The 21,572-nt window shown below is 40.9% G+C and overlaps 4 protein-coding genes across 6 annotated transcripts; 3 read left to right on the forward strand and 1 right to left on the reverse strand.

Annotated features, from left to right (window-relative positions):
* The first annotated feature begins 691 nt into the window (after window positions 1-691).
* LOC103976164 (mitochondrial fission protein ELM1) lies at window positions 692-8,922 on the forward strand. The gene is made up of 10 exons (XM_009391369.2): window positions 692-1,090; window positions 1,751-1,989; window positions 3,365-3,461; window positions 3,545-3,694; window positions 3,827-3,953; window positions 7,585-7,697; window positions 7,779-7,842; window positions 7,928-8,021; window positions 8,110-8,218; window positions 8,598-8,922. Exons 1-10 carry the CDS (start codon window positions 911-913, stop codon window positions 8,697-8,699), a joined length of 1,275 nt encoding a protein of 424 aa, XP_009389644.2. The 5' UTR covers window positions 692-910; the 3' UTR covers window positions 8,700-8,922.
* Window positions 8,923-9,706: 784 nt separating this feature from the next.
* Window positions 9,707-12,985, forward strand: LOC135631084 (rho GTPase-activating protein 1-like). The gene is made up of 5 exons (XM_065138482.1): window positions 9,707-10,430; window positions 10,644-10,764; window positions 10,845-10,964; window positions 12,275-12,505; window positions 12,590-12,985. The coding sequence occupies exons 1-5, from the start codon at window positions 10,306-10,308 to the stop codon at window positions 12,824-12,826; spliced, it is 834 nt and encodes a 277-aa protein (XP_064994554.1). The 5' UTR covers window positions 9,707-10,305; the 3' UTR covers window positions 12,827-12,985.
* A 952-nt stretch (window positions 12,986-13,937) lies between these two features.
* LOC135632000 (two-component response regulator-like APRR3) lies at window positions 13,938-18,058 on the forward strand. Of its 3 annotated transcripts, none has more exons than XM_065140235.1 (8): window positions 13,938-14,189; window positions 14,266-14,427; window positions 14,787-14,917; window positions 15,028-15,138; window positions 15,291-15,459; window positions 15,550-15,997; window positions 16,220-17,024; window positions 17,740-18,058. In XM_065140235.1, the coding sequence occupies exons 1-8, from the start codon at window positions 13,961-13,963 to the stop codon at window positions 17,848-17,850; spliced, it is 2,166 nt and encodes a 721-aa protein (XP_064996307.1). In that variant the 5' UTR covers window positions 13,938-13,960; the 3' UTR covers window positions 17,851-18,058. The 3 variants fall into 3 exon arrangements, with proteins under 3 accessions (XP_064996307.1, XP_064996308.1, XP_064996306.1); XM_065140236.1 differs by having other exon boundaries at window positions 15,291-15,444; window positions 16,214-17,024; XM_065140234.1 differs by having other exon boundaries at window positions 13,940-14,189; window positions 16,214-17,024.
* Window positions 18,059-19,049: 991 nt separating this feature from the next.
* Window positions 19,050-20,322, reverse strand: LOC135632001 (uncharacterized). The gene is made up of 4 exons (XM_065140237.1): window positions 20,028-20,322; window positions 19,786-19,956; window positions 19,520-19,679; window positions 19,050-19,276 (listed from the first exon to the last, which is right to left on the reverse strand). The coding sequence occupies exons 1-4, from the start codon at window positions 20,271-20,273 to the stop codon at window positions 19,158-19,160; spliced, it is 696 nt and encodes a 231-aa protein (XP_064996309.1). The 5' UTR covers window positions 20,274-20,322; the 3' UTR covers window positions 19,050-19,157.
* Between the last annotated feature and the right edge of the window lie 1,250 nt (window positions 20,323-21,572).

The following is a 21,572-nucleotide window of genomic DNA, read 5'->3' on the forward strand; positions in this document are numbered from 1 at the left end:
GTCTCTGGTGGACTATTATCGTATTCATCTGTTAATCATCCCTATTTTTGATCAAGTCCCTCCATCGGACATCGTTAAACTTAACGATAGAGTCAATTTCAAAAGTTAAAACGAAGGGTGATGGTCAATAGAAACAAAATGATATTTAAAAAAAATGACGTTGTGCGAATTTTTTTTGAAGTTAGGGTATTATTAAAAAAATTCTCAAACTTAGATTTTTTTTAATTATATATATATATATATATATAACTTTATGATATATGACACTTTCACAATCAAAATTATTTACTATATCTTCATGGTTAATCCTTACTTAACTACTCTATTAGTTGAGTTACCATAAAAATCATGGGTATGAATTAAAACAGTATGATCCATGCAAATTACGAATCATGATCTCGTTGAGACATATTATCACAAATTTGTGTAGGTATTTTTTAGAAAATAACTTATTTGATTGTCAATCCTCATATTTACATGAATAATGTTGATTTGATTAAATTTCATTTTATTTCTGCTTTGTTTTGTGTCCACAAAATCATTAGATTTTACTCTAAATTTCAGAATTATTATTCTCGGACTTTGTCGGATCATTTCAAGCTGGACCAGTTATTGAACCCGCTTCGGTCCCTTATCGGATCAAATAATATTAGTTAAAAGCAGAGCCTGTTCTCAATCGGATCGGATATTGCAGGTAGCGCACAAACCATATTGCTTGATACACAAGGCCGAGAAGAATCGGAGAGAGCGCCGAACTCCCCATCTTCCCCCGTCGCAAGGGTTTTCCTCCGCCCCCAAATCCGTAGAACCCTTGCTCATCTCGGCAGCCGGCGGAGTTGGTCATCCCGTGGCATGTGCTCCAGTTGGTCCTTACTGGAGGAATTGGGCGATTAGGTTATTGACTTCCGCTATGAGGACGATCAGGCTTCCGGAGCCGCCGAGTGGCTTGATGGGGATGCCTGAGATCTTCGAAGGCGGAGTTAATGTCATAAGACGGGCAGTGGTGATCGGTAACGGGTCCGCCGGGTCAGAGAATCAGAGTTTGGGCTTGGTTCGTGCGCTTGGGCTGTCGGACAAGTACTCGATACACGTACGATTTTAGAAACTTTTTTTTCTTTGTTTTTAGAGTTGATTTCATGACAAACTTGATGCGTTCTTTTTGTAATTTATGACAATCCTGTGGAAGCAACAGTTGCAATACTAATTACCTTGATCATATGATTTAAGTTCTGGATGTTCTTGTTTTGTGGGCGTGGAATTAAGAGGGGGACGCTTTGGTTGATTGTTGGATATGTCTGTGGTTCTCTGGTGACCGGCTGGTAACATAACTTCAAGGCCCTTAGATTGATTTTTTTGTAGTAAAAATATATATTTCTTGTTCTCTTGATGCATAAAACTTTATACTTCTCCAGGAATTACTTGACACTTAAATATAAATGAGATCTAGTTGTTGGAATATCAAGATACGAAACATTAATCGTTTTGGGATCCTTTTTTTTTGTCCCCAACTTGTGGAAACTGGTTCTTTTCCTTAATTTGTTGGGAGGAATCTCAAGTGTTGGATCAATGGGAAGATATTCGACTTGAATCTATGATAGTATGCAGATGCATATATGTTTCGGAAAACTCTAAATATGGTCGACAACTTTCTTGGAATTTACTTTTTATATCTTGCTTCTCATGTTTGGTCAGTGACCTTTCTTGTGATTTTTATGGCTGTTTGTCTCTTTTATTTTTGTCAAATCTATAGCGTGTTACAAGACCAAGAGGGGGCATAAATGAGTGGCTTCGATGGCTGCCTGTCTCTGTCCATAAAGTATTGGATAATCTAATCAGACAGATATTTGGCAATTCAAGATTGGTTATGTCACTTCAAGGGAGGAAGTTAGTCCCTTTTCCTGTTCAGAATGGTGGACATGTTGGCTTATCATCCATTTTAGAAGCTGATGCCAGGAAGATTGCATCCATAGCTCGTGAAACTTTTGAAAAGTAAGGGCATGTTTACCTTTGATGCTATAAATCCACAAGATATGATGAACTTTCTAAGTTATTGTATGTATAATTATTTAGGGTGAAGGTTTCAAATATGTGATGACTTGTAAATTCTTGCATGTATTAACTAGAGCCATCATTCTTATTTCCCTTGCTTTAGATTATATCATAGAACATTGCTTTCATGATAGGTCTCTCTCTCTCTCTCTCTCTCTCTCTTTATATATATATATATATAGTTCAGAGATAGTTTTAACTTCTAAATACCAAAGGCAGTAAGAGTTATATGTTCCAGTTGAAACAGCTCTTTCTTTTTTAACAAATCTTCTACGAATTGATGGTCAGTTTTAGGGTACTCTAATTTGCAAATTCTGCCTTCATTTTGTTGATTTCTTAATGTATATCATATGTTATACCATTTCCTTTTGTTAAGAGTTGTTGTAAATTGTGTAGTTAAAGTTGACTGAGAGAGCTTGGATATCAATGAGTATAAGATGGTTTTGTAAAACTAAAAGATGTGGAAAAGGCTCTGAACAGTTCATCGTTAGTCTGAATTTTTTTTTCGTAGTGGGTGGTATGGGAGACCAATCAGCGAACCTTAAGTTTGACTTAGTTTTTGTCGATTAGCATTTTGAATTTGGTTTTTATGCTGAGGACAAAATGAGAATGCAACTGACCATCATCTATCTTTTTAAGTGTGGCATATACTGTATATGGAGAACAATATTAATAATGATTGTCGGAAGCAATGATGCTTGATGCTGTTCCTTCAAATTTTTTTATGTTTGATGCCTTTTGGCCTTGTGACATTTTTTCTGACAGAATTTTAGTTGTTCTGGAAATTATAGCCTACTAGAAGTAGATACTATAAACTAATGGAGATGTCAAGATTCAGGACTGCTAATATATTCATCAAGTGATCTGAGTTTCTTATCCTCTTTACTTCTGTGAAATATGTGGCCATTAGTTTTGTAGCTTTAATTGTTCAAGAGTCTGGTATTGGATTAGTGTGCAAGAAAATATTGTAATGACTGACGGTTCCTTTTCCATCTTTCTTTTATCTGCAGTGCATCACGTTTTAATGCTAGAGTTTGGATTTTTAATTGATAGCATTGTTCCCTTTGCTGTCATATGTTTCTTACTGCAAATAGTTTATAGCTTGCTAGTAAGTAATTGAACTCTATTCACAAGGTTTCCAGTGGTGATTCTTGATTGCAGTACATGTAGTGTAGTAGCCTCTTGCCTTACATTTGATTGGTATTGAGCAGGTTGACTTAAAACTGCTGAAATATATATGATTATGGCCTTTTTCGTCGGACCTGATATAAGCTAAATTATGAATCATACAATTACAGCAATTTTTTTCTTTCAGGGAAGGACCACTCTTGATAGTTGCTTCTGGTCGTGACACAATATCAGTAGCCAGCTCAATAAAACGTTTAGCACCAGAAAGTGTTTTTGTCATTCAGGTCTGAACTTTTACATAGATTAAAAAAATATCAAGAGATCAGTCTATTGTATATTCTGATCCATGCCATCCTTGTTATTTCAGATACAGCATCCAAGGTCACGCCTTGACAGGTTTGATTTAGTGGTGACTCCTCGTCATGATTACTATGCTTTGACTGCCAATGGGCAGCAGGAGATCCCTCGTATTCTTAGATGGTGTATCACTCCAAAAGAACCACCTGGTAGGAATGTGGTATGTTTCTCTGTGGTTATGCGGGGCACCTTTATGCAAGATGGATTTAATACTTGAGCATATATTACACAAAAAAAAAAATCTCTATTTTTTTTCTTGCTTGCTTGGATATTTAGCATTTCATATTTTCAGGTCCTCAGTATAGGAGCACTACATCAGGCTGATTCTGCTGCTCTTCGAATTGCTGCAACTGCCTGGCATGATGAATTAGCCCCTCTTCCGAAGCCATTGCTCGTAGTTAATATTGGAGGGCCTACAAGTAATACCCATTTCATTTGCAGTAGTTTTTTGTTTCTTTTAGTTTGAAAGGTTATTAAGTTTTTTGACTATGCCTTATGCTTGTTTGAGATTCTTAGAGTAGCAACTTGTCAATGACAGGGATCAGATCACTTTCAAATTTCTGTCATAAAGCTTCCTAAAATCTGCATGAAACATCCAAGTATCATTTTCCTTCATGAGGAATAAAGATATCTTGAAGGAGCAATTAACTTGTTGTGTAGCATCTCCTTAACTTGCCTTTCTAGTTCAGCTTTTTGCATAATAGGGATATTAATATGGTCTAACATTCCCCTGATCTTTTCCCAGCTATATCTGGATCCTATGATGATGTTTTCTAGGTAGGGGAAAACTTTTTGACTCTTTAAATAGGTCAGCTAGCTGTTATTTTTGTCCTGCACCGGAAGTAGGCACTTGTGGTTATGATTGATAGGCTGAAACTACTACAAATATATATGAAAATTTTCAAGCATCTTAGGTACTCATGAGTTCTCAGTAGTGATTTCCACCAATTTATACTTGCCAAAAAACCTCTTAATGGAGGCGAAAAGGCAGCTTTTGTTCTACTGGACTGCAAAACTGCTACAGGCTGAATCTTTCCACTACTCATGAATTGCTCGGGACATCTCAAATGCTATGATGGGTTGTTTTAAGCAATAGGAGGGTGGTAGGAAAATGGGCCAGTCTGAAAAGATGTTTGGATACTAAGTTCAGTAATAGGCATCTCCCTTGGATGTAGTTGTATGGACTGTCTTTAAAGATCATCTTCAGGTTTGTGCAAGTCTCACTAAATGCTTTTCACAGTTTCCATAGTATGCATCTTTTGTGAAAGTACACAGCACACACTTTCCATGGCATTTAAGCTTGTCATCATTCCCACCATCATTCCAAAGGTTGTGATAAGTTTCATCATTAAGTCTCTGGGCATTGATGCTGGAAACTTTTCTCCAAAACTGAAACAAGGTGCTGTTTATATTAGTAATAGTAAAACACACATCTTACATTTAGGGGACACACCTAAGACATGCATAAGAATTTTGAGAGTTCCATTTGGTTGGGGGTTCCTCTTCCTCTTGATATTCTTCATCTTTCACATCAATGATGCGTTCATTGTTCCTTGTGTCATCTCGGTTCAGTACCATCAACTTGGTGTGTTACTTGCACCTATGCCCAAGGCCACTTCACATGGTCATAGATACTTGAAAGGTTTATTCTCTTAGCTAATCGTCAGCTGGCTCCGTACTGTTGAGGGATAGTGTAGGTCTTGAAGCTGCTATAGATGCTTGTAGGAAGTAGGTTGAGAAGTAAATGTAATTGAATCTGTAGTCCATGAGAAGGGCTTTGGTAGTGTTGATGGGTAGTGTTGCCCTGATATTGTGTAGTTGCCATTCTAGGCCCACTAACAATAGGCCTATGTTTTTTTGTAGACTGTTGATGGGTAGTGTTGATCCCTCTCTTCTGCCCCCTTGTGTTAAGAAAAGCTTCAAGTGGGACGGGTGCACTGGTGACTGGCACTTTAGTGCATAGATGAGACTTCAAACCACCTATAAATTACCATTCAAATATTCTTGAGGTTTTAAGCGTTGAAAATCTGGCTTGGTACTTCACCAAGGTGCCTTGGCTTCCAAAATCACATTGTTATTTTGATAACGCTTGTACAAAAGCCTTCTTTTGTAGGTGAAAAGATGTTAATGGCACTTCAGAATCATTTGAAGTTCCTACATGGTTGAAGAACTGCTTTTTTTTAAGACCCATCTTGAAGAATGACCACTACTAAACTTTGAAAGTTGAAGTGAGTTTGATGGTGTAGGATATAGCGTAGTTCTATCAGTTATTTAGCAGGGTAATAGCATTGAATTTGTGTAGGAATTGGCCGAGGGTTTTAGCGTTGTCGTTGGACACAATGACATCTTGTTGGCAGGTGTGGACAGAGAAGTCCACTGTCCATCATTTCCTCAGGGATTGTTTTGGGGATGATATTGCTGCATTTGCAGATTCAGAATTAGTTATTGAAGTACAGACCATAATTCCTCTGCTGGTATTTGAGGTCAAGCTCGGGCTTCTTGATTTCTTCCATTTTGTTGGTCCCTCCCTACTATTGTACTGGGGGTGGAAAGGTCCAAGGATGCCGTCTTGTTGTTGTTGGTTGCATGGCAAGGTCAGCATTTGAGATGTTGGACATGACAATGCTAGAGTAGGCTTAACATATTCTTGTAGTTACAATGTCATGTGACTAGTGGAATAGTGATTTGTTGTCTTATTCCACAGTCAGGGTTGATGTGATAGGCTGCAAGGTTCTACGAATGTGGTTACTCTTCTTGTTGGATGACCATTCACATGATTGTGGCTAACATCTGGAATGTCTGGTCTTTTTCAAGATCTTGATAGTTTATACTTGATCGCAAGGACTTGGGCTCAAATTCCACCTTTGACATTTACCCATTTCAAAAAAAGGCTTTTCATATATCTCCGTAAATAGGAAATTGACGACACCTTACTGGTTGCCTGCTGGCTTGGGCAAAGCTTTCATCTGTATGTTGTGGATCGAAACATGGCGTCATGATGATGTTTTTCTCCACTTTGTCAAGGCAATCACTTAAATAATTCTATGCTGCCACTAAATCATTTTGCTTTGCACCTTCATAAGCATGGTAGCAATCTCTTAATTTGAATTTTTCAAAAATGTATGAGCATCAATGGGGGAAATTCTGACATAGATGTAGGCCGACATAGATCATTTCTACTATCCTCTAATACTAAATTGTAGAGTCTGTTTCCTCTAAGAGAGTAGATAGACAGGCAATAAAGAGAAATAGGGAAGATATAAAGTAAAAATAAAAATAATATTGACACAATGATCCAAACCAATTCTACAATGCCTATTTTCATAAACTTACAGATTATTGTCCCCTTGATCCATACTTGACATCAAGAAAACTAAATATAAAATTGTAATATGCTGTGAGTTGAGAGAATAATAGGTTCAACTGATAAGGTTCCAGATCAATCATCTCCAAAAGTCCAACTTAACTGGTAGTTCTGAAACATGCAATAAAAAATTGTGATGTTCTTGATTTACGGCCCCTATCCTCTTCCACCTTTCTACTGCATTCATCACCTATTGATTCTCATCTGCCACTGAGCTCCCTTTCTCTAGCATGCCTTTGTGCAGTGCCAGATGGCAATCTTTCAACTCCTATTCCACAGGCATTCCTTAAGGTTCTGTTCACTAGACAGGAACAAGGTATATTTGAATTTTGAAATGCTATAATATGTTAATATGATTGTTTTCTGCTCCGTCTTACACTTAATTTTTTCAAACCAATGCCGTATCCAACCACAACATCCTACCAAACGGGTCCATTGTTGACTGTTACAGCTGGGGCACCCAGTACTAGACAGGCTTGCTTTGGTGACACTAGCATCATCTTTATTGTGGCTTCTTAGTAGCTTTGTGGCAAATGTTATATATAGATTTACAGCAGTTGAAATTATGCCTGATATGTTTGCTAGTGTTGCTTTTGCTTTTGTATGCTCCACACAAGACTTCTCTTGTTGTAAATCGTCTTTGGATTTTGGGATTTTGATGCATGTTAAATTTTAAATTGTTTCAGGGAACTGCAAATATGGTTCAGATCTTGCCACACAGTTGGTAGGTTCACTACAAAACGTGCTGGCAAGTTGTGGAAGTGTTAGAATTTCTTTCTCTAGGAGGACTCCTAAAAAGGTTTAGGATTGGATTATTTGTTCTTTCTTCTTCATTTGGCTTGCTCCCCTCTAGAATAAAATCACTAATTAATGTTGACAGGTTTCTGACATTATATTACAAGAGCTAAGTAAACATCCAAAGATATATATTTGGGATGGAGAAGGTAACTTTTGATATATATAATGAGAATCTTTGTACGCATCAAATATGAAGTTTGATTTTTGTATTATCTTCGTTGAAATATCAAGACCCAAATCCACACATGGGGCATCTGGCATGGGCTGATGCATTTGTCATTACTGCGGACTCGATTAGTATGCTCAGTGAGGCTTGCAGCACAGGGTATAAGTCAAAAGTTGCTTCTAATTCATTAAGAATGTGAATTTATAGATTAAGGAGCTGATCTCTACCTTTTTCATGTGAATTGCAGGAAACCAGTTTATGTGATTGGAAGTGAGTGTTGTAAGTGGAAATTCTCAGTGTTTCACAAGACTCTTCGTGAGCGAGGTGTGATTCGACCATTTACAGGATTAGAGGATGTAAGCCCATCTCTGTTTCTTATGATTTAGGGTTTTTTTCTGTTCTTCTAGAAGTTTTCAGCCATATTATGTCCATCGTTGATTCGAAGCTCAGTTCTAGAGGAATGCAACATTACTTGATTGGGCTTTTGAAGCCTTTGTTTGAGTTAAGTTGCTTATTAATATGATGTTAATGTTTATTTTTTGAGAGATTCACTTATTCATGTAGAGTGAATCCTTTTAACTATTGTCATTACCATCATCGTCATCAGATCTGATACAGCATGAAGTCGAAAAAAACCAATACCTGTAACCTTTTCTTTTAACTACATTGTGTTTTTTTCGTTATCTATGCTTCATGTTCTGCAATTAAATCATCAAACATTCTTTGAATTTTCAGATCTCAGATAGCTGGAGCTATCCTCCCCTTAATGATGCTGCCGAAGCTGCTGCTCGGGTTCGTGAATTCCTTGCCGAACGAGGATTGACACTAGGCCGCTAGCTGGTCATATATGAACTGAGTTCACTGATGAGGGATCGTCCATGGTCACAATTGGGACCCACATCCAGTTTATATATTGTTTTTGAGTTTTTCTGTGATTTATAGAATAAAAATTACGACCCCGGCTTATGAGGATGTGAATATGGTTTATACCAAGTATATTTTGCTAGTGATCAAATCACCGATGTTGAGTTTGCACAGATAAAGAATTCATTTTCTGTGATTATAATTGTATGGATGGACCTGCATTCGTGATGGGAAGCAAGAAGATTTTGCCTAGGTTTTATTATTGCAGACAGTTTCTTTTGTTACATCAATGTCCATATCATCTTTCCTCCCTTAAAATTGCAAAGACCACAATGATGTCCAAATTGTGATGGGAACAAAGCTTATGATTGAGATTGAGCCCACTATCGAGATCAAACAATAGTCAAACCTCAGCCATTTGAATCGATAATTTGGTAGCTTAAAAAGTTATTCTTGGGGAATTGGGGGAACCAATCATGAGCTTTATTTGCCAGATGTTTGTGATCATCATCTTCTTGTTCCTCTTCGACTGCTCTCTTGGACTCTCACTCACCACCATCCTCCTCCCTCTCGCAACTGCACTTCCAAAACACTGATTCAGGCATATTCCTTTGCACTTGTTTTTGAGCTTATAATCCACACATATAAAATTGAAATTAATAGGTATATTCACTTATCCTTTAATAACAACATGTAAGTATAATAAAATTTAACATGCACTTCAATTGAAAGTATCGCAACCATAGTCTCAGTAAACTTGTTCGAACACTGATGCAAGTAACTATCAAAACCAAAAAGTCAAGCTCGGGTTCTTCCTTCATCGCCAACAAAACCAACAGCATCAACAGACTTGCTTACTTTTTATCCTTGATCCTAAAATAACACAATTACAACCACACCTACACAGAAAGGCAGCTCTATACTATTATAACGTCTCATCCAAAGTCAACTCCTTCAAGCTGCTTCCTCCTGGCCACGCTCGACGAATCCCCAACATAGCTCTCTCTCTATCTCATAGATACTTGCACATTGTCTTGACGCGGTTTAAAACGTGGGTTTGAAGTATAAATCCCCTCCTTCGATTCTTTCTTCTTCTCCAAAAGCCTCCAACACAAAGCCAGCAAGCCGAGAAAGCCACAGAAAAGTGTAAACTACTACAGAGTTGTGATTCCCACGTCCCACTGCCACCATCTCAAACGCTTCCTTCGATGCAACTCCAGCCAATACTACTCCTCCTCCAGCCCCCGAATCTGCATCTCACTCCTGGGGCGGGAAAGAGGCGGAGTTCCCCCATGTTCTAACAATCCAATCTTTATTCAGCCAATGTCCGATCCAGCTCCTAAACCCTTTTTGTAATCCCCTTTGTGGCCCATTCCAATCTCCACCAAGTCTCCTCCCATTATACCTGTCGATGACCCAAGTCCTTCCCCTTCCTTCTGATCTCCCTCCATCTGGCGCTGTAACGGCGGCACAATAGAGAGGCGGAGGAGGAGGAGGAGGAGGAGGAGCTAGTCGCTGGCATTGCTCCGGAAGGCGCAGCAAGACGGAGGAGGGGAGCAGCGACGAGGGTCTCCACGCGATGGAGATCGGGTGGCCCACCGACGTGCGGCACGTCACCCACGTCACCTTCGACCGGTTTCACGGATTCCTCGGCCTCCCCGTCGAGCTCGAGCCGGAGGTTCCCCGCAGAGCTCCCAGCGCCAGGTCTTCCCACTTCTCCTCTTCCTCCTTATCTGAGACATCGCTACTTATATGCTGCTAAATGCGAGCTTGTAGATGCTTCTTCCATGGCATTAACTACGCATAACGCTAATTCTTCCTTAAAGCACATGAATTTACGAAGAACAAGGATGCACTCATACGTTTTTGCCCCTTCTTTCAAAGATTCTACCTTCTCATCTGCCAATCATTGCACAGTGCAAACGTGTTCGGCGTTTCTACTAAATCGATGCAGTGTTCCTATGACTCGAGAGGGAACAGTGTTCCCACCATTCTCCTGCTGATGCAGAGACGACTGTATGAGCTTGGGGGTCTTCGGGTACTTCTTCTTCTGGCAACGATGTGAACATTGTGATGCTTCTTGGTGTCTGAACTCTCATCCTTGTCGTGTTGGAACAGACAGAAGGTGTTTTCAGGATCACTGCGGAGAATAGCCAAGAAGAGTATGTGAGAGAGCAGCTAAACAGTGGAATTTTGCCTGAGAAGATCGATGTGCATTGCCTTGCAGGTTTGATCAAGGTGAAAACTGGAATCTCTTTCTTCTTTCTTGCCATCAATGACAAAAAAGAATGAGAAAAAGATGTTCTAGTGAAATATTTAGCCACTTGTTTACTTGTAACTTTAGCAATTTATTCTTAATTATATATATAATTTAAATTTAGTGCTTGAAGTTGTTCTTCTTTTTTTGTTGCTTGTGTTGAATTGGTCCTTGAATTATAACTTTACTGCAATCAAGTCCTTCCATCAGCCATTGTTATTTGCACTTAATGGAAAGATATATTTTAATCACAATTAACTCTTGTTTTTGCTTCCTTAGCTTTGATTTTATAGAATTCTAGTTTTTAGATTGGTCTGAAAAATATACAAGATTGTTTGAGAAGCACCCAAAGTTGATGGATCATGTAGATAATTTAACCTCTAAACTGTTTTACTCTGTCTTGTTCATAGAAAAATGTAGGTGAGATTGACTACTACTTATCTATTTTAACAACTAAATGTCATACATATTAAAATAATGTCATATATATATAGATATAATTTTAATTATAAATACACCTGGCCACACAAATAATATACAGCATGTTATACATAATTTATTTGTTACTGCTAATATACAGTATTGGTGACCTTGTCGAGCATGAAAACCCCTCCTGAAATGGTTGGTGATACCTGATGGTGTAGCTGCCAAGATGGGATCGAGCCCCATCACTTCTCCTACAATAGAATCTATGTCGGGTTTGCCTCCCTAAAAGGTCCATCCGATGTCCAAATTAGTAAATCTTGACATGGATTAGGAGTAGAGGGGAGAACAAATCTAATATGATGCATTGTGTCGGTGTGCTTTGTTTATAGTCGACGCTACCTAAATGCTTACGATTAGGAAAAATAGTCTTCGTATCTAAAAACATTCAGAAAATATTTTTGGTTCAATTCTTATTGATGTGATGGATTTGCCCCGTTATATCTTATTCATTTTTGCCCGGTTAGCAGCCATGTATCAAGCTCTGACCTAAGACGAATATTTTCTTTATTGACATGATAACTAGAATAAAATCTTTATTTAGAGCAAGACTAACTTTACATGGGATCATATGGTCGATTCTAAATAGTTATTTTTCTTTTCATATTTTTATAAATACTTTAGATATTTGCTATATATTTCATACTTGCCGATCTTGTGAGTTCAATATATCGAGAATTCCAACCTTCTTAATGGTGTTTTGTGGCTACTAGTTTTCATTGATTTGTATCCAGTCACTAATGCTCCCTCAAGAAGACATTGTACTGCATATGATGATGTCTAATTCTCCATTCCGATGCTGATGCAGGCATGGTTTAGAGAACTTCCTACAGGGGTGTTGGACTCTCTTCCACCCGAGCAGGTGATGCAGTGCCGCACAGAGGAAGACTGCGCTAAGCTTGCAGGGCTCCTTCCACCAACCGAGGCTGCTCTGCTGGATTGGGCCATCCATTTGATGGCTGATGTTGTCCAAGAAGAGCAGCAGAACAAGATGAATGCATACAATGTTGCTACAGTCTTTGCTCCAAACATGACTCAGGTAATCCATACCAAACCCAATGTCACACACCACTGCCTGTTTTACCAGTGATAGACTTCTAATGCACAGTTGAGCTATTGGCAGATGGCAGATCCCTTGACTGCACTTATGTATGCAGTGCAAGTGATGAACTTCCTCAGGATGCTGATCCTGAAATCTTTGAAGGAGAGACAGCAATCCACCATTTCAGACAATGAGGCACTGAAGGAGCTTTCTGTTGCTGAAGAAGCTACTGCAGATGAGTCAGCTGCTGCTGCTTCTCATGCAGCTCATGTTAATTCTGGTAGCAAGACTGGCAGATCCAGCAATCAAAACCATTGAGTTAAGGATCATTCAGAATTTGTGATGATAGAGTGAGTAGGTTGAGTGTGAATTTACTTTTGAGAAATTTGTCATTCTGATTAGTGCTTCTTCTTTTTGTCTTTCTGATTTCTAAGACTTGTCAATCTTCACTTGTTATTTTTATTCAAGTAAATCTATTAAACCATTTCTTTTTCTTGGACAAGAAAAAAATACAGGGGACAAAAAAATCCAAATGGCAAATGCCAGCTTCTCTCATGCAAGCTTTGGATTGTCCCACATCTTTCTATCCCCTGGAGAAGTGGGACCCAACACATCCATGGCACTCCCTTGGCTCCAAGAAAACTAATGGTTGTCCTGCTATGATGCAAGCCCACAAAGATCTCATTGCAAGGGATGAGGCAGATATTAAAGGAGGGATTCTTTCACATATCTATCCTTTCAGGGTTTGGAATTATTGTACTTATTCTTAATTATTTTATCACATCATACTTGTGTTAATATTCACCCAGAAAAATCATGTTAATCATTTCTAATGATTAAAATTTATATAAAATAACATTAGTAATATATATGCTAAAATTAAATTTAAAGCAACAGTAAAAAAAAGAAGGGTTTGAGAGGGGTATTGGTGTAATTTTAGCCACAGGAGAAGATAGTGTGGGATGAAAATATCTGAAGGTGAGAGGGGAGGAGAGAGCGGTGGCTATGGTTGGTGGCGAGCACTGCAAGCGAAGGAGTGGCTCCGACGCTGCCACGTCGGATCCTTTTAATGACCTATTTCGTGTTCCACCTTCCTGACGTGGCCGTCATTTCTCCCATTGACGATCCGCTGCACGACACCAGGGGTGGAACGGGCTCTACCATCCAATCGTAGAAGGAGAGTTACATCGGCCGACGTTTCGCTGACATCAGCCTCGTCTATGGGGAGTTTTTGGTTGGTTCAGAATGATGTATGGTATGTGTGGAATGCCGGATCCGCACTCGCCATGGCCACGAGATATTTCTCACGTCCGTTCGAGTCAGCTTGGCCACGGATTTCCTCCGTTCTCTCCCCCCAGCCCAAATATTACATCGCCTCCTCTTCCTTCCTTCCTTCCTCCTCCTCCTTCTTCTTCTTCTTCTTCTTCTTCTTCTTCTTCTCCCTTCGGCACGATGGAGGCCGGCGCAAGGGGGGACGAAGGGGAGATGACGGGGGTCGCGCCGGGAGACGGCGGAGGACCGGAGAGGGGGAGCACTGCAGCCGCCGGCCCCAGTTCCGAGCGGCAGGTGATCCGGTGGGAGCGGTTCCTGCCCCGGAGATCCCTTCGGGTCCTCCTCGTCGAGCACGATGACTCCACCCGGCACATCGTCGCCGCCCTGCTCCGCAAATGCAGCTACCACGGTATTTCCCCTCTCCTCCCCCCCGATCGGTTGGCTTCGTCGCTTTGTTGGTTGAAATTGGCGGTCGTTGGGTGCAGTTGCGGCCGTCGCGGATGGGCTCAAGGCGTGGGCGGTCTTGAAGTTGAAGTGCTACAAGTTCGATCTTGTGCTCACCGAGGTGGAGATGCCTTCGCTGTCCGGGATTGGGCTCCTCTCCAAGATCATGGCTGCCGAGGAGTGCAAGAACATTCCAGTGATCAGTAAGTCGCCAAACAAACCATGTGTATTTTTGGATTGAATCACCCAAAACTGAAACTTCCTTGAAAGTTCGCATCAAGCTATGATCTTTTTGTTTATTGCGTCAGCTATTTATCTTTATATGACTTGCTTTGTAGTCATCACTGTATGCCTTACTATATAGTAAAGTTGCCTGATTTGAGAATTGAAAATATTGGTATCGAAGTCAATCGAATCTCAATGTCACCATAGCATGGCTTGGTGGATATTTTTTCCTTAACCTTGTAACTTAGGAGACTCTGAAGCTTCGAGGAGAACTAGTTCTTGTCATGTATATGTTGTCTTCATCTTGACATCGCTAGAATGGTGCTTTCTGTTACAGTGATGTCTTCTCAAGATTCCATTGGTGTAGTGCTCAAATGCATGCTAAAGGGTGCTGTAGATTTTCTGGTGAAACCAGTGAGGAAGAATGAGCTACGGAACTTATGGCAGCATGTTTGGAGGAGACATTGTGTAGGTTCATCATACTTTCTTATGATAACAAATGAGTCATAGACTCTGCCACTCGATTTATTTTTGTGAATCATCTGATGACAAATTGCCTAACTATACTCTTGATGTAGTCAAATAATGCTACAAATGCCTCCGACAATAATGCTGCTAGCAATCATGTGAGTGTCAATGCTGGTGATGGATCCAAGACAGGGGAAAACAGTGATGAGGATGATGCTCAGGTATGTGACTTGAAAAATTGATGTTCAAATAACTGATTAAGTGGATAGTGTCTATTACGAATGGTTGATTGTTCTTGTGAAGTACATTTAAAAACAATCTGAGTTGTTTAATTTCTTTGGTGTCTCACAATAGTTAATTGATGTTTTATCAGAGTTCTGGCAGTAAGCCAGAGGCTCAGAGCAAAAGTGTGCAAAAGCATATAGAAATTCTTCAATCTGTGGAGGAGAACAGGGAATCTGAACCAAAAGCAGAGCAGCTCAATGATGGTACAATAATAGTGGCAAATCAATTGAAGAACTATAAAGGTCATGAAGCCAGAGGTTGTCAACCATTATTTATTCAACATGTCCTTTTGGGATGATGAGCTTAATAATAATTTCTTATGCTGATTAGGTTTCACATTTTTGCAGATAAGACTTCTGGACCTACAGTCCAAGTAAATCATTCAGTTCAAAGTACTATCTTAGCTGAGCAAAGGGAGGATAAGAATTATTGGTATAATAGATCCGTATGTAAGGAGCAAAAACAGGTGTGTGTGAGGTTGCAGAAGGATGAGGACTTTGATCCTAAACCATATCATCAGCCTGATGCTACAAATGAATCTTTCCAGAACATGATAGAGTTTATTGAGCCAACAACTAGCAGAAGATGTGTTCCTGCAGCTATGGAAAGGGTTTCTTCTATGGAAGATATACCATGTGAAGCTTCAACATGCTCTCATGGAAAATGTATATCTGACTTTGGTTCTTCCCAGCTACTTGAACTTTCCTTGAGAAGACCACAACTTGATGGCTGTGTGAATCTGGAGTTCAAAGAAAAGCATGTACTGAACCATTCTAATGCCTCTGCTTTTTCAAGGTAATCTTCTCAAGAAAACCTCCAGCTTACTTTTAGTTGTAGAGTTCCATTGCTCTTGGTTTTGATAGTGTTTGCAAATCATAATCTCTCCTTCGTTCTTGATAATGCCATTAAAAAGTTTTACACAGCTGAAATTTCATCTGAATTAATATAATATTTCGTTGTTATCTGCAACGAAGTTTATTAGGACAAGGTTCTGAGTAATATGCCTTGTAGGTACAGTGATAAGAAGATGCAGCATTCTTCTCAAAAGCCAGTTTTAACTTCTTTATGCATTGGCACCAAGGAATCTGTTGAAGAAACCCAGCAACGTGCCAACCTATATAATAGCTCTTTTAGTGAAACATGTCATGCCCTATCTTCTAAAGAAATGCTGACATCTGATCGGAGTAAAGCAATTGAAGCTGCCATTTATTTTCAAATTTCTTCTGATAGCAACAAGGAGGATGGTGGCATTTTATCTTCTCATCCGATACATGATGATGCTTCACACCCTCAATATAACTTTTTGTCATTGCCAGTACCTGTTGGAGCAATTCCTTACCAGAGGTTGTCAACCAGATTTGGTGCTACTGTGCAACCACTGTTCTTACATCCAAACAATTCAACTTCCTCAGAGAAAAGAATGGTTCAGGATAGTTCTGTACAATATATTCACCACGAAAGTCAGATTATGAATAATACTCAGCAACTTGAATATCACGGCCATGAAGATTATCATCAATTCAGCTACTCTAGACATCATGCTGAGACAGAATTAGGGGGTCCAGGAGATTCCTCATGCATTCCCTCCGAACAAGCCATTCAAAGTGCCAGCTCTAGCCTAGATATTTACAACGATCGTGGAACAAATGATTGCGACAAAACAACAGAAGCTCCTGCAAGCACCTTTAATGCTATAGAAAGTGGAAATGAGAGTGGTGTCCAGAACTCTGGCAGGAAAGGTTTGGATTGTCATCTTTCTCCCCGAGAAGCTGCATTAATAAAATTCCGTTTAAAAAGAAAAGACCGATGCTTTGAGAAAAAGGTAATTGGTTTACTTTTTGCACTAGCTTTCATTGGTTATTCTGCACACTGGCATATGTTTCTAGCTTGGTTTTACATTGTTCAAACACTAGGTGGAATTTCAAAGAGAACCATGTTAGTGTTGCATAATCTTATCTAGCATGATAGACATTAATATAACTCATTCTTCATTTCAAAGAAAAAAAATTATCTTACTTAGACAAACATTAATAGTAGACATAGTTGTTCTTGATGGAAAATTAGGATTTGGAAGAGCCTAGAAATCTACCTTAGTTGCAATCTTAAGTTACAAAATAATAATTAACAAATTATGTTGTCAACTTATGATAACAGAATGTGTCAATCATAGTACGTTAAATCAACTTTCGTATATTTTTATCTCATGTATCGGTATACTCAGTATAATTCAGTACAACTCGATATGTATCATATCGATAGTTAATTAATATATCGGTAGATCGATAAGATGAATCATGTATTAAACCGACAGTTTTTTATTGTATTCTTTATTAAGCAGTAAAAGCTATTTATCAGCTTCTGTCAGTCTCTTTTGGAAAGCTACAGTTAATACATTGAGAGCGTGTTTGCAGACCAATTCCATTTTCAAATTTGCGTGCAAGTATATATTGTTCTCTTTAATCTAAACACTGGACACAATATGCTTGTATTTGAGATATGTGGCACTTCTGTTTCTTACTCTAATTTTGTTTTGACAGGTTAGGTACCAAAGTAGGCAAAAGCTAGCAGAGCAGCGACCAAGAGTGAAAGGGCAATTTGTGCGTCAAAAAGTCATTGACTCGACAACTGCAGCAGAAGCAGAAGACTAACTTGAGCGACTGACAATAACTTTTTCTTGAGTTGTTATGTCCAGTAAAGTGAATTTGAGGTAGGTTTAAGTTAAATTTCTCCTTCTTATTGTACTCCCTTATCTGGCTGCACAGTTCTCAGCTACATTACTAGCCTGTAATCTCTGAAGAACTTTGATCAGAGAATGTTTTCACTGATCTTTACGATAAAAGATGAGAAAACCACCCAGTCATGGCCTCTGAATCGTCACTTGGGATTTCTGAAGTTTACATCGATTTGCACTGCTTGGCGGCAGCTGAATTCAAACTCGTTATATCATGCTCAATCTTATTTCTTCAGCTGCAATAAAGCTCACCTTTGATCCATGGTAAGTGTTTCTAACCCAAAATTTTATGTCAGCCTGGTAAGCCTGAGCAAGCTATTTGGATCGTGGATTTCTCTCATCTCTTCTCAAATAACAGTGTTTAACAGTCAGCACATAGTTACCTCATCCACATAGCTACTCTTTTTATGCATCTTAATAAAATAAGATAATATTATTAATTCATATGTTCTCTGACTCAGCCATGTTCTTTAATTATAATTTAAGAGGGATGTGACCTTTTCATCATTTGCAGTGGCAAACTGATCTCCTTCAGATGTTTTCCGATAAATTTCCGAGTAGAACTTTTCTGTGTTCGCCAGCATCCGATGCATTGTCCCTCGTCCCACAGAATAAAATAGCAGCAGGCCAAAGACGTGGCTCTATCGAAGCAGGCCACGGGAGACCGCGGTTTGACCAGATCGACAGAGATTTCCCAACACAGAGAGCTGATCACTGTGCACAAGACCACAAGCATTCAATGCCTTTCCTGCTCCTCCCCATGACACCCTCAATGAAACCCCCCAAAGCCCCACAAAGGAAGGGAAACACCCAGGCCTGCCCGCAGTGCTGCAGTCTGCCATCAATATCCGTGCGTCGAGAACCGTGCCCGGAGAAGACCAACCCACATGATCAACCCACGGGTCATCTCCTATTAGTTGATAGAATGGGCCCCACAACAATCCTGGTTCTCGCAGCCAATAGGAGGTCAGGTACCTGTTTCGATACACACTTTATATATATATATATATATATATATATATATATGTACTTTATCCTAAAGCTAAACGAGGACACGCAACATGAGAGAGAGAGAGAGAGAGAGAGAGAGACAGAGACAGAGAGAAGAACGGAGCATCAGTAACATCGTCCTCGAACTTTTATTGTAGTTCCATCTGTTTCCAGTTCTACCACCACTGCAACAACGTCCTCCGGTGGAGGAAGGAGGTGGGAGGTTCCTTGGTCTCAGTAAGTCCATTCCTGGGGAAGGCGCATCTCGGAGGTCGGCTGAAATGGCCTCTCCAGCTTCCACATCGCCGTGCTTCTCGTTGGCTGCTGCTTCTGTTGCTCTCCTCCCGTCGCGTCTGCAGAAAAAAATGTCATTTTGATGAGACAGCAGCAATAGGAGATGCAATTGTGACCTTTAGACGCGGAAAAGTCTGTGAAAACAGCAGTCGATGTGTACTGCGTTCGTAGGGATCAAGGGGTTGGGACAAACAAACACAAAGCGAACAGCTTCAGTTCATGAAGTACTTCACAGAACAATGGCTGAGACGATATCGCGTACACATCGACATTAGAGGAAGTGCTTCGACATGCAAACTTACTGTGATGCTTCTTCCTCGCTTCGTTGTTGTTGATCACCCGCGGGAGGAACACACCGGTCCCTCCTCCGCTTTCTCTCCCTTGACCACCCGGTCGAACAGTGCCGAGCCGGCTCTGGATCGGCCGCAGTGGCCTCTGCGGAGCCCGACCAAATGCCTCCACCTGATCGTCCATGAAACCCAGAGCCCTTAAGCCACCGAGTTTTGCACGGCATCTCAAGGACAGACCGAACGAAGAAGAAGAAGGAGAGAAGAGAAGAGACGCAAACCGTTTCCGGTCCACATGCCTGCGCCTGAGCTGCCTGCGTCGGGCCAGGCCGGGTCACCCCCGGCCGGGAACAGGCTCCGAACCCCATGCCATAGACGGGGCGACCCAACCCGGTCCCCAACTCCCTTTCCTCCAGTTCGAACCGGACCGCCGGTCCGACAGGCTTCAACCCCTGCAACTAAAACGGAAATGGGGTCATGCAGAGCTGACGAAGAGAACGGGGAGAGAGAGACGAGGTGAGACCTCGTAATGAGGCGGGAGAACGGGCGGCAGCTTAGCGGCGGGGAGGCGCTGGACGCGGTCGAGCGGGCTAAGTGCCGCGAGCTGGCTCGCGAGGCCCTCGACGTCGAAGGTGTGGTGGTATGCGCCGCGGACTCGGGCGGCGGCGGCGGCGTTGGAATGGTGCAAGCGGCGGAGACCGAGGTCGGCGATTATCTCCGACGGCAGCCACATCTCGCCGTCGTCCAGGTTCGGCGCAAACTCTGCCATAGGAGAAACCAGAGAGACAGAGAGAGAGAAAGAGACAAGAGAAGCAAGCAAGGGGAGAGAGCAGGGAGAGGCGGGGGCAACAGTTTGCGGCCATATAGAGCGGCGCGGCCGTGAACTGGTGTGGTAATTTAGGGCAACACCGTAAGGGTAAAACAGGAATTTAGGTATTTTTGTTGTCCATCATTTATTAGCTCTGTAATCGAGGTGGAAGCGAGGCGTGGCGGAGAATTGTCTTATTTTACGGCGACCCACGATCTAAACCCACTTGCACAATAATCCGACATGGCATACTGTCGTCCACTTCTACTTCGTAAAATAAACTGAGATGGGCACGTAAACGTATGTTTTCAGGGTGCGTGGAGGGAAAGGTCACGATAAACGTACCCGGCGGGGAAACGGACGTTACGATTTCGGAAGGATGAGGTGCAGTGGCGTGGCGCAGTGGACGCCGTGCCAAGCCACTGTTCATTTGACGCGTTTACAAGTGTAACACTCGTTGTGCGGCGGGTCCCATCGCCGGATTCGGGTGGGCGAAAGCGTGAAGAGAAGGGCGTGGTAGTGGTGTCGTATCACGTGATGCCTTCATGTGATAGAGTGGGTAAATGGTGGCGCTTGCAAGGAAGAAGGGAAAATTGATCCCCAACTATATATATATATGATATATTATTTATGATAGATCATAAAAAGATATATAAACATCAGAATATGTACACGGCATTAGTGAATTTTATATCTAAAGAAAATTTGTCTTATCATACAATCAAACATATGCATTGCGTTCATCTTATCCACTAAAGTCTCGTAGCTCTTCCTTCCCCTCTTCCCATATCAGAGGAGCGTTTGTCTTGTTCTAAGAATATGCCGTTTGATCACTGTTGGGACTCTCTTCCCATATCTTACTGGCTTCGTTCTCCGCTCTACTATGCTGAATCCGTATCCAAGTGAGAGATTCCAGGATGCCCTGCGACTGCCGTTGCACCAACACGTATACCAAGTGTCCTGCTTATGGCGACAAGGATCCATATTCTGCGTCACGGAGGATGTAGATGCGTCGGTTGCGAGTAATGATGGATGGCTTCACAGGAGAACCATGGCGGCGGCTGTGTCGAACAAAGTCCAGATCTTGACGACCATCCGATCTGAGACGGAAAAGGGATAATGATGAATGATAAGCAGCAGCGGACTCCCGTCACTCTCTCATCGTCGTCGGGACTTAATCTTCTACTTTGATTCACGGACAGTTGCTGTATCAGTAGTACTCGCTGACTGTAGACTGACGCCGATACGTCATCGCTGCAA

Source organism: Musa acuminata, chromosome BXJ3-2, assembly GCF_036884655.1.
Source record: "Musa acuminata AAA Group cultivar baxijiao chromosome BXJ3-2, Cavendish_Baxijiao_AAA, whole genome shotgun sequence".
Classification (NCBI taxonomy): Eukaryota; Viridiplantae; Streptophyta; class Magnoliopsida; order Zingiberales; family Musaceae; genus Musa; species Musa acuminata.

Coding starts and splice junctions, on each gene's coding strand:
- LOC103976164 (XM_009391369.2), top strand. CDS start 911: ATGAGGACGATCAGGCTTCCGGAGCCGCCGAGTGGCTTGATGGGGATG. Junction 3,695..3,826: donor AACCACCTGGTAGGAATGTG/GTATGTTTCTCT, acceptor TCATATTTTCAG/GTCCTCAGTATAGGAGCACT. Junction 7,843..7,927: donor ATATATTTGGGATGGAGAAG/GTAACTTTTGAT, acceptor TGAAATATCAAG/ACCCAAATCCACACATGGGG.
- LOC135632001 (XM_065140237.1), bottom strand. CDS start 20,273: ATGGCAGAGTTTGCGCCGAACCTGGACGACGGCGAGATGTGGCTGCCG. Junction 19,680..19,785: donor AGGCATGTGGACCGGAAACG/GTTTGCGTCTCT, acceptor ATGGACGATCAG/GTGGAGGCATTTGGTCGGGC. Junction 19,277..19,519: donor AGCGAGGAAGAAGCATCACA/GTAAGTTTGCAT, acceptor TTTTTTCTGCAG/ACGCGACGGGAGGAGAGCAA.
- LOC135632000 (XM_065140234.1), top strand. CDS start 13,961: ATGGAGGCCGGCGCAAGGGGGGACGAAGGGGAGATGACGGGGGTCGCG. Junction 14,918..15,027: donor ATGTTTGGAGGAGACATTGT/GTAGGTTCATCA, acceptor CTCTTGATGTAG/TCAAATAATGCTACAAATGC. Junction 15,139..15,290: donor GTGATGAGGATGATGCTCAG/GTATGTGACTTG, acceptor ATGTTTTATCAG/AGTTCTGGCAGTAAGCCAGA.
- LOC135631084 (XM_065138482.1), top strand. CDS start 10,306: ATGGAGATCGGGTGGCCCACCGACGTGCGGCACGTCACCCACGTCACC. Junction 10,765..10,844: donor ATGAGCTTGGGGGTCTTCGG/GTACTTCTTCTT, acceptor GTGTTGGAACAG/ACAGAAGGTGTTTTCAGGAT. Junction 12,506..12,589: donor TTGCTCCAAACATGACTCAG/GTAATCCATACC, acceptor AGCTATTGGCAG/ATGGCAGATCCCTTGACTGC.